The sequence below is a fragment of the Ambystoma mexicanum genome, chromosome 2p, assembly GCF_040938575.1.
Source record: "Ambystoma mexicanum isolate Mex_15411 chromosome 2p, UKY_AmexF1_1, whole genome shotgun sequence".
Lineage (NCBI taxonomy): Eukaryota > Metazoa > Chordata > Amphibia > Caudata > Ambystomatidae > Ambystoma > Ambystoma mexicanum.
This window is the reverse complement of record NC_090923.1, coordinates 1,174,151,426-1,174,163,438: the sequence shown is the minus strand read 5'-3', so window position 1 is coordinate 1,174,163,438 and position 12,013 is coordinate 1,174,151,426. Positions and strand designations below refer to the sequence as shown.

Below are 12,013 nucleotides of genomic sequence, written 5' to 3'. Positions count from 1 at the left end.
TGTCCTTTGCCTGGTGCAGAGTATTGTTGAGAGTTACCGGTTTTTTATACGAAACGGGGGGGGGGGGGGGGGGGGAGTCTAGAGCCTAGTCTTAGGTTTCTATAATTAGTAGAGCAAGGTTGATTGGGTGTTGGTTTGGTTGTGAAGTGTTTGATCCATAACGCTGGGTTGGTCAGGTATAGATTAGATGCGGTCATACTAATTTCAAAATTCATAGTGGGAGGGAGTGTTACACAGGGCCATATAGGTTTGGTGCCTAATGTGTAGCATGTGAGTATAGTGCTAAGGCACAGGAATACACCGGCAGTCTGATGTGCACTGTGCATAGTGTACTGTACGTATGCTGCTGGCTAATAATATCACATTAGGTATTGGACTTAATACATTTAGGTACTGGTTAGTTCTATGTAGCAGAGGTAGGTACTTGCTGGTATGTTGTAGTATATTAATCGTAGTTAAGATATATAGACAAGTCCCAATATGCAACAGTAAATCTACTAGTAATGACTAGGATGCAGGTGCTAGCTGATCATTCGTGGGGTGTGCGGGTCTATCAGTATGGCCTATTACATACAGTAAAATAGCGGTACTGCGGTCTCATAGCAGTAAGCTGCGTAGGTACTAGGGGTCTGATGCTAGGGGCAGATGCGAATGCATACAGTATAATCATACAATGGTAGTTAGGTGCTTCATCTAATCCTCAAATAGTGGCGCCAATGCTTAGCAATAAGTATATTACCTAATATCCTAGAATCAGCAATTAGGCAAAGGTCTAGTAGTCAAGATAGAACAATTGGGCAAGACTCTTAGGGCATGTTAGCAAGGATAAGCGAGACAGTTAAGTAATCAGAAAAGCTGAGGCATTCTCGTACAACAGTCTAGTGCAGGTTTAGTATGGTGCCCGACAACAGTAAGCTGATTTAGACTAGGCAGCACAATGAGTACGGAGGCTGGTGCTACTCAGACGGTGAAGCGAGGTCAATCTTATTGTGGTGTTACACAATGGAGTAACTTTGCTAAAAATGTTGGGGGGGACATGACATCTGAAAAAAAGGTGCGCCAGCCAAATGAATGGGGACAAAATGGTTGGGGGGGGGGGGCAAACACCCCTGTGCCCCCCTAAAATTACGCCCATGGTGTTACATTCCTAGGTACACAGTGCACATAGCATAACGTATTAGGTCAATATAGCGGGACAACCACAATAAATTTGGTCTGATGTCATCATAGACACAATGTATAGTTCAAGTTCATCACAGCGGGCCAGAGTGCTGATACAGCAGAAAAGACAAGTGTCTGGGCGACGCAGATCTGTTATGCACGTCTACTCCAGTCTAGATTAAGATGAGCATGTGCATATCACACAGATATCTATACTACTATATCTAAGTATAGGAAAGAGAAATTAACAGGGGAGCCCAAAGGGGCAGCCTAAGCCCAAAATTTTTAGGGAACCAAATTCAACCATACACTGTGGAGAGAAATAAAAAGGTCACCCATAAAAAGGGTAAAAGACTAGGCGACCGGGGAAAAGATTCTCCTTCACGTGGGGACAAGGTAAAATCATTACCAATCCAAGCAAAAGGTTCTGGGTTTGACACAGGTCAAGAAGATTTATCATAGATATGGCAATCTTACCCAACACTACCCAATCCCCTCAATCCTTATGGTTTATTGGGTGCAAAGTGCTAACCCCATCTCTCTTCTGACCAAGGACCCTCTGTTAGAGAGATTTCAGTTGTATGCCTAATCCCTATCCCCTCTCCTAGTGAGGCCCCCAGCACTTTTTGGTGGACTTCTGGGCCTTTTTCTTTCTCTCCTCTTTCTTACCTCATTCATTCTTATTTGCTCTGACCTTTGGGAACTCTGTGCTTTGTTTTACTTTATCTTATGGAGTCTGCTTTCCTCCATATCTCTTAAAGGCATCCATTTTACACATTTGCAACACACACAGAACCCAGAGGCTCTTGGGAAGAGTGATTATTCTCTATCTAGTTATTCCCAGGTCCGGAGTCGGTGGCAGAGGAGTTAAAAAGATGAATTGCAACAGTTAGCGGTTGCCGGTGATGCAGGGTTCCCAAGTCATCCTCTGGCACGGGATTGGCTTCAGAGGATGGGGTCGGCTTAGAGAGATCTCAGGGAAGAGCAAGAGCTCACACCAGAGACAGCCACAGAAGAGGGGATGAAAAGGTGAGTTTGCCATGTCAGTCGCAGTCCCCCCAAAACCCCTTTCTCCTTCTAGTGCTACATGTAGTGTGTATGTGCAGTGTTGCTGGGAACCTTTGGGTTCTCCTTTGATATTTTTTGACTATCCTTAAAAACTACTGTTCTTAAGGCTAGAGGGATACTTTGCATACTTCCTAAAACTTTAACTTCTGAGAGACTAGCACACACCACCCTATGTGGAGTGCTAAGTGGATACCTAGTACCCTCTTATCTCTGCTCCTGTGCCTTTTTGGTCACAGTGACAACCCTATAGTTTTGGCTGGTGGCAGTGGACGTGTTCTACCAACGTTTGTGCTATTTTCTACCGCATGCTGTATTCACAGACTCGGTTATGCACAAAAGGGTCACCTATGTTCTAACATGGTGGCTCCTTTCTTTTTACCCCATTTCTTGCGTGATTGTCCTTTATTAGCCCTTCTTCTACCATTCTGGGGGGAGGAGGTCTGAATGTGAGTTTTGACTTTGGCGGGAACCGTAGGGTGTCCCTACCTAGGCTCCCGTGTGTCTGTTAAGGTAGGAAGCAGGGAGGAGTTTAACACTCCCCGGTCCTTTGTCTGCCAGAGTGCCTAAATGGAACCAGCTCACATTTAGGCACTCCCCTTCTGTAAACTGCTGGAAGTCTCTTCAGAGGAGTGAATGGGAAATCCGAATAAAAGGGGAGGTTCCTGAGGCAGAAGGCAAGTCCACTCTGGAACAGACGATCCGAAGCTGAAGACGACCAGAGATCATGCAGCGACCACTTCTGTCCTGACCCAGTTTTCTTATCGACAGAGGAGCTCCAAAAGACTGACCCTTTCCCTTTGGCTGGTGGGACCAACCAGCCCCAAGACTAACTGCAGATCGAGCCATACCCTGGGGTGCTGTGACCTTCAAGAGCTGCATACCGCGAATACCAGGGGACCTCCAACCCATTTGATGTGCAACGTCTTTGCATGGACAATCAGCCCAGAACTTTGGAGAGCTCCAATTCGACCTCCAGAGGCACAATCCCACTCATCCAAGTCCCCTCACCAGAGTGCAGGGCTTCAGAATCGAGGAGATCGACCGGGCGCGAACCGTTAATTGTTGGAGCTGATAAAAAGGCACCAGAACTACAGACTGACATAGAAGACTGAAGAAATCCTTGCTAAGGGTCCTCTCTCGCGACTGCTGCTATGACATCCCATTCAGAGTCCTTTCTTTCGTCACCAGACAGAGGAATCAGTAGACTGGGTCCGTCGCTGCTGCACAGGAGACAATCCAGTTATGTTTTCATCAACGAACCTAAGGTACTGCGGGGCTCAAGGTAGAACTTACCTCAAGCCGAATAGTCACTGCAGTGTAACTGGAGTGCGTTACAAGGTGTTTGGGTGTTTGCCCATACCTCTGGCCCAGGCTTAGCAGCTTGTGCTCTTTCACAGAGTCCTTTACTGGGTCTCTATAACTTGTGTTATCTGATAAAGCGTTTTTATTTAAGTGACTAGGAACTTTGGCTTTTCTTCTGCTGCATAAGATTTTTGTTCCACTCCTACACTGACTTTGATGAACTCTTGGAAAGTTAAGGATTGGACTGCCAAAGTATTAGAAGCCTTGAAAAGTGTTACTAGAATGTAAATTGCTGCTATAGTGTTGAATAACCCTCCTTTTCCTTCCTACAGACTTTATCCGAGTGCCTTTAGTAAATTAATGAAACTGTAATTTCTCTGTAACAAATGCAGGTGTGCAGCACTACAAGCAATACAGGTGAACTATAATTGCTGTCATTTTCTGTAACAATTGTAAGCACAAGCAACTACTATTGAAGCAGTCACCTTTTTTGTTGATATTTCCCATGTGTATTGGTTAGTCTAATAGAGTATTTACTCACCTGCCTTGTGTATATCAAACCAATGTATATTTTATTATACCTTTTAGTGTGTAAGAGTTTCTTTGGGCTATTGTACTGACTGGGTTCATTGTACTTACTTACAGCTCACATCCTCCTCATAACATAAGCCTGGCTGCTCTGCCATCCTTTGGCTAGTACAGACCTATACTAAGAGTTGGGGACCTGTATACCAAGGGATGGTTTTATAGATTGTTACCTCCAGGTGGACTTTAGGAAAACCACCCTACCACTCTCCTCACCACCCCCACGGGCTTCCCATAAGGACTGTTATAGGACCACTAAGAGGTTTGACTGCTGTGTTCTACAATTATTGAAACACTTACACCTACATGTTGGCTTTGCCAACACTTGTTCTGCCTTCTTAAAATGTATGTATTTATGTATTGTTCATTTGTATAGCGCCTATACACAGGAAGTGTTTCAAAGCGCTCAAGGAGGGGGGTGGGCAGTGGGAGAAAACAGGCAGAGCCCGTGACTTTCTGAATGATACAGGCCTGCACAGAGCTGGGTAAGTGCGTAAGAGAAAATTGTACATATAACAGAGAAGATAACTCATGTCTGATGACAGTCCTTAGTGTTTCCAAGTGCCTTACACAAATCAGGTAAAAGTGGGTGAGGGTGCAGGGTAGGACAGAGAGGGTATTATTCAATGCTAAGTAGAGGTGGGACATACATTTATACAACAGTAGGGATAAATACAGTGGGAGGGGGTAAGAGTGAGAGGGGAGGGAAGAGGGGTGTAGGAAGGTGTCAGTTTTAAGAAAAAGAGGGGGCAGTACAACAAAAATATGTGGAAAGTGCAAGCAGAGGGTGGGGTAGGGTGGGAAGAGGAGCAGCAGGGGGCAGGAAGTAGAGGCTGCTGATGGTGCAACTTATTAATTTTGGCTGGACAAGGTGAACAAATGCGGCAACTGGGCACAACTAAAATCGGTTTTGCTGAACAAGGTGAAACATGCGGTAACAGAGCAAAGCTATTCAGTGGCAGTCTTGATGAAATAGGGTGAGAGGTGAGACAGTCCATGGGTACAGGCGGAGGGTCATTGATGTTGGCTGACGGAACTAACCTTCCAAGAAGTGATAGTTGCTCCGTAGGTTTCAGGTGTGCAGTGATTTTTGAAAGACTTGAAAATCTGTATAAAAAAGGGCTCACTTTGGGACGGGTGACGTTTAGGGCACTAGACAAGATCTCCTTTAGCAGGCAAGGGATTTTAAGTGATGGGGTTCTTTAATTACCTACCTAATTCTAACTAGTTTATTATTACTGATCTATGTCTCTTCATTTGCTTTACCAAATTTACAGTTTCCTAGTGTTTGTACTTGAATCTGATACTGTTTAAAAGGTAAAGTAGTGGTGCTCTTTAGCAAGAGCACCACAGGGTGGCTTTACATAGGTTGACAGTGTATGTTTGGTAGTTTTACTAATCTGTTATTTTAATTGCAATGAGTTATTTTGAAGACCTAATAAATATTACTGTATTTCTATACATCCTGCCTGCCTTCGATTATTAGGTGTGCTGTTTGTTACTGCTCAGTCAAGCTACCTTGAGCTAGCTAAGCATTAGTGACTTTTCACGTTTACCAGAATAGGGTGTCCTCTCATAATCTGCCCAAATGGTTGATTCTGAAACTCCACCTTAACAAATAACTACAGTTGACTTTTTCCCTCCCAACATATGAATCCTGAAAGGATCAGATCCGCTTCCTGGCTTTCATCTTCACAGAATGCTGTGCAGAAAATATTGGCTCACGTCACTTACTTGGTCACTCCAGGTGTTGCTCCCACGCTGCAAGCTCGGGCACGCTTTAGGCTGTTAATCAAACTGCTCTTCCCAACATTGGGAAACCCTGTAAGAATGCCACAACCAAAACATAAGTTGATGTCCATCCACAACTCTTGAAGTCGCTTGCCCCCCCAAAAGATAATTTGGTCTTCAAATTTGGCAAATCAAAACATGGCAGTGTTGCTGCTTACATTGAAGGAAGCTGCCCAGGATTAGCATGGTTCATCATTATGCACTGACCAATTTGCTGTATGAAGCAGCTTTGTCAGTGGCATCACATGGTAGGAGGCAATAAGGCACCCCTTTCCTGCTCCGTGATGTGCAACAAACTCACCTACAACTCCTACAGTGATTGCAGTCTTGATGTCCTGGTTCCGGCAGTAGTTCCCTAGAAGCTTCATCAGGCAGTCTGCCCCAATGCAGGCACCAGAGCTCAGCAGGTCAGCAGAGGCCTGACTCACTGGCACCTTGCTTTGTTGCTAATGGTAAAAATGAAAATGGACTTACATTGTTTTCCACATTTTAAAGTAGCTTTTCATTAGTTATGATCACTCTACATCTGCAACGGGCACACCATAGATAAATCAGAGAGACCATTTATGACCTACTGTTTAGGAGGCCCTCCTTCAAGCCCTGTGTCAGTTTCCCCAGGTATATCTTCCCGACGCTGGTATTAATAGTGATTCCCTTAAGCTTGCGAGCCGAATGTTAGTAGGGACATAGCAGCCCTGGTCTAACTCAAGGGAGGTGGAGTGGGGTGGTTCACAAGCACACTGCACACTTTTCATTGTTCCCAAATAAGAGAAGGTTCACGCAATATTTGCATAAAAGAAAGACAAGAATTTTATTGGGAAATGGCAAAGAGAAAAACAATACACTAACAGTTAAGTAAAACAGAGCTCACAATGTATCAAGCAAGTATCCATTTTAAATAAGTTATTTTAGAGTCAAAGTCCTTCTTGCAAAAGAAACAGAAGTAACAGGTATGTAAAATGCTTTTCGGTTCAGGCAGGTTCACAAGAGACCGAGCAGGACTATTATTGCATATAGAGCCAGTCTTTCACAGGAAAGAAGTACCTTACTGCAAAAGTGACCGTGAGGAGCTGTTCCTTGAGTTCCGTTGGAGGGAGACACTCAAGAGCTCATGGAGGTGAAGAGGTCCAGGAATTAAGAAATAACTTAAGGAAATGCCTGGTGGCGGAGCCAGCGGGTTGGGAGAATACCCTGCTGCCAGGGAAGAAGATCTACAGGATTTGGCTGGTGGATTATGGGGGCAGTTGCTGTGCACATTGTTCAGCGATCACAGAGAAGTCCAGCAATGTTACACCAGTGCAGAGGGAACCCAGAGGCTCTTGGGGAGAGTGATTATTCTCTATCCAGTTATTCCCAGGTCAGGGGTCAGTGGGAGAAGAGTAAAAAGGTGAATTGCTATGGTTAGCGGTTGCCGGTGATGCAGGGTTCCCAAGTCATCCTCTGGCACGGGATTGGCTTCAGAGGATGGGGTCGGCTTAGAGAGATCCCAGGGAAGAGCAAGAGCTCACACCATATGTTGGCATTTAGAGTTCTGATCAGGATTCTAACAGGTTTTACTGTTGTCTAGAGTTCACTCTATCCCCATTCCCTTAGCATTCTATGCATTGTGCTTAGCAGCAGTAAGTGGACATACAATAGCCTCTCAAGGCCAAAGGGTCTCTGATGGCCCTTTATATATGCCCTCTGTTACTAGGAGTTATGTTTATAGTTACCTGCGTGTAATTTCACAATAAAGTATATATTTCTCAATATACCAATGTAGTACATTCTCTGTGGCAACTATCTGGGTAAATTGTACTTCACTAGCAACCTGCAGCCTGCCTTGAGTGAAGCCTGACTGCTATTGCTACTTTGTAAGCGTTTGGTCTTACTTTTGGGTTGGGATCTCTATCTGAACAGTAGGTGAGATTGTGTTATAGCCCTTACCAGAGAGCTGTGGAATGATTTCTCTTACAACTGGGCAAACTAGGTCAAGGAAAATAAAAAACAGGGCGTAGCGCCTGAAGAGTAAGATGCAATCTTTGATCTCAGTGTAGTTTTGATTCATGCCAGCTTCTTGTACTGTGTCACCCATTTGGCTGATATGTGATGCCACCTTGTAGATGGTGGCCGATCTGCCTCCAGGCAAACCCTATGGTAAGGAACGAAGGGTAAAATTGTACTTGAAAGCACTACTTTTCTCTTTCATGCAGCTGATTTAGATGAGATCACGTCTTGTTGGTATCTTGGGTACATAGACCAGTATTGTCTCTCATGGTAGGACTAGAGCGCTCCATTTTCTAGCTCATATATACCTTGCAGAGCAGACCAGTAGTTCCTCCTTTCTTGCAAAACTCCCATGGACTGCTCATATCAGTTATTTTATTATTTTTTTTTTTTTAAGAGTTTCATCCACCTTTCTAAACCACTAATTCATAGTACCATAGATCAGCAAACTCCTAAGACTTCTGGAATACAATCAGTAGCTGTTAGCCATCCGGCAGAAACATTGCATCTGCTAGGTCAACCACTGTTAGATAGCATGCTTGGATAACATTTCTTGTTCCTTGATAATTTGTCTCTTTGATCTGGTTGCATCCAAACAAATCTTAAAATACCCTTATGGTGCAAGCAGTCAAAGTAGATACCATAAGAAGCCAGGTGATCTTTGGTTTTGAATTTGACCCCAACTTGAGGGGTCCAGACTTCAGAAGGCTTCTAGAGACTTTCTGAATCAGATTAACTTCACTTTTGCGATAAACAAAGTACAATTTAATAACCAAGTTGCACATTCACTGTTACATAGATGCAAGCCTGGATTTAAAACAAATGCACTTTGCGTGATACTTAATACTCCGAATAACCAAATCATATTATGGACAATATTATTATGGACAATAGTTTGACTCACGCTAACATTTCTTTCTTTTGGACATAAACAAATTGTCGAATTCACACAACAGGGAGGACCATAGGGGACCTCAATGAAGAGAACTAGAGGTTGGTTTGAGAACCAGGAGAAGATGCAGCACAGCAGGGAGACGCACAGTGTTAAACAATGGGAAATGCAGTAAATACTTGCTTCCTAAAAACGTTTACACAAGAAGAGAAGGAAGACTGTGGCCGAGTATCATGAGTAAGGAACAAGTTACTTACCTGTAACTGTTGTTCTCTGGCATGGATTCACATGCTCATGAATATTCCCCATCATCAGGCTGTGAATCCTTGGTAAAGCAAAAAATCAGTTTCAGTTTCACTTCTGAACTGTCTTTCTCCTAACAACCAATTACTGGCCTCTGGGTCATACTGCCCCCAGCCAATGACTACCCTCTACCTAAGCCCCTCCTCTGGCAGCCATCTTCAGATTTGGTAGCACGTAAAGTGGCAGTAGGACCAAGAGAAGAGTCGCAGAGAGGAAGACGGGAGGGTTTGCATGTGAATCCATTCCAGACCCATGCTGCAGAACAACAGTTACAAGTAAGTAACTTGTTCCTTCTCCAGCATGGGGTCTGGCATGGATTCACATGCTCATGAATAAAGAATAAATAGCAGTACACACATGCGCAACCACAGGAGGTGGCAAGGCTCAACATTAAGCATCCCTTACCTCCTCACCAGGCTCACCTTCAAGCGGACAGGTTGTGCAGCACTGCTTGGCCGACTCTGGACTCCTCCGTGGAATCCCTGTCAACGCAGTAAAATCTCGTGAAGGTGTGCGTCGACCTCCACATAGAAGCCCTGCAGATGTCCAGCAGGAGCACACCAGAGAGGAACGCCGTAGTTGCGGTGACCGCTCTGGTCGAATGGGCTCTCGGACGACCAGGTAACGGTCGGTTTGCCAACCGGTGACAATGGGTGATGAAGCCGGAGAGCCACCTGGAAATGGAAGCCTTGGAGAGGGCCTTCCCTTGGTTCACAGGGCACAGTTCACGAAAAGCTGTGACGTCTTCCAGAAATTCTTTGTGCGGTCCACATAGAACTTCAGCGCTTCAGCCACATCTAGCGAGTGCAAAGTCCTCTCAGCCAACGACAAAGGCGTCGGAAAAAATACAGGCAACACCAAGGGCTCGTTTAGATGAAAGTGCGACGGCACCTTGGGCATGAAAGAGGGATGCGTCTGTAGCACTACCCTCGTCTCGTGGAATGTCAAGTAAGGTGGTTTACAAGAGAGGGCCTGGATCTCTCCCACTTGTCATGCCGAGGTGATGGCCACAAGGAAAGCGGTCTTCCACGACAGAAACGTCAGTGGCGCTGAATGCATAGGCTCGAATGGAGGACCCATGAGCCTAGTCAACACCACATTGAGCTCCCACGCCGGGGCCGGAGCCCTCACCGGCGGGAACAAACGGAACAGTCCTCTGACTAACTCCTTCACCAGACGGTATGACCACAACGACGACCGTCCCAGAGACCTGGTGTAGCGGGAGATAGCCACCAGATGAACCTTGATGGAGGCATCAGCCAGTCCAGCCTTGTCCAAGGACAGCAAATATGGCAGTACCTGCGGAGCCGTGACTTGTAGAGGATCGATCTTCTGTGTACTGCACAAGACGGCGAACCTCTTCCATTTAAGTCCATAGCACTTAAGAATAGACAATGCCCTGGCCTCAGCCAGCACTTCCTTGCAGTCCGCTGGAAGATCATAACCCCCGAATTCTAACGTTGCAAGAGCCAGGCCTCCAGGTTCAGCGATCCTGGGTTGTGGTGAAGAATTGCGCCTCCTTCGCTGGCGAGAAGATCTGCGACCGCCGGAAGCTTGACTGGAGGAGCTGCTGACATGTCGAGAAGGTCCGGATACCATATCTGCCTCGGCCACGCCAGTGCGTCGAGGATCATCCTGCACAGGGACCGTCTGAGTTGATTGACTAGTCGAAGAAGCAACGGCAACGGAGGGCACGCATACAGAGACAGGCCGTCCCAGGGGAATGAGAATGCGTCCCCCATGCTCCCCGCCTGGGGAAACCTGCTGGGGAACCTCCAGCGCTTGTTGTTCGTCGCAAATAGATCGATCTGGGGATTGCACCATTTGCGGAACAGTCGATCCACTTGGTCCTGCCGAAGCTCCCACTCGTGACAAGAAAGCAGCTCCCTGCCGAGTCGGCGACAGAGTTCTTCACTCCTGCCAGGTGAAACGGGATGAGGAACATCCCCTGGGCGACTGCCCAGTGCCAAATTCCTGTGCCTCTTTGGAGAGTGCCGGGGACCTGGTGCCCCCCTGCTTCCTGATGTAGAACATAGTGGTGGTGTTGTCTATGAAGACCCGCACCACCTTGCCCTTGAGGGATGGAAGGAAAAACTTGAGGGCCCAAAACACTGCGCGCAGCTCCAACACGTTGATGTGCAACACCTTCTCCTCCGGCAGCCACAGGCCTCTTGCGTGAAGGCTTCCGGTGTGGGACCGACGCCACAGCTGGTTCAATCCTGTTTTGACGTTGACTGACCGCCTAGGGGTCCTTCGCGACAGCGACGTCGTCCTCCAGATTTGGGACGGCCCCTGTAGGTCTCCTGGGCAAAAGAGCGGGAGGGCTGACGGTAGAACGAAGCTCCTCCACCGAATCCTTTGGAAGAACCTTGGGATTTCCCGCCAGAAGTCCGAAAGGACGGCCGTCGTTGCTGAAGCTTGACCAGGGCACGAGCCGTCTCCGTGTCCGCCTTGATGGCTTGAAGAGACTCATCCACGGTCTTCCCAAACAAGTTGTCCCAGTCGAAGGGCATGTCAAACACCCTCGACTGAACATTCTGGAGAAAATTAGTGGCCCTCAGCCAGCCCCGCCCACAAAGGCAAACTTTGTTCCCCATTTGGCAGAACTCTGTCGGCGATATCCGTGTCCACCATGATGGTGTGGTCCGTTGCCACCTCGCCTTCCTGTAGAATCTCCAAAGCTTCCACCCTAGTCGTCGGGAAGGAATTCCAGGATGGGAGCGATCTTGAACCAAAGCTCCCGGTCGTAGCACGCCACAATGGCAAGATTGTTGGCGGCCTTGATGGTAGTCGCTGTCGACGTAATAACTCTTCGCCCCATGGCATCCAACTTCTTCCCCTCACTGTCGGGAGGGGGGGGCCATTGAAGAGGAGGAGCCTGAAGTCTTCTTCTTGGCTGCTGCCGAAACCACAGAGTCCGGGGAT

General features: G+C 46.8%; 1 protein-coding gene across 1 annotated transcript in view; it reads right to left on the bottom strand.

Moving 5' to 3' along the window:
- GNL3L (G protein nucleolar 3 like) overlaps window positions 1–12,013 on the bottom strand; it is a 608,820-nt gene that overhangs the window by 337,266 nt on the left and 259,541 nt on the right. Inside the window, exons 8-9 of the mRNA XM_069645327.1 lie at window positions 6,209–6,353; window positions 5,851–5,938 (exon numbers count right to left, since the gene is read on the bottom strand). Of these exons, the coding sequence (XP_069501428.1) occupies window positions 5,851–5,938; window positions 6,209–6,353 (233 nt within the window). The remainder of the gene's footprint in view (window positions 1–5,850; window positions 5,939–6,208; window positions 6,354–12,013) is intronic.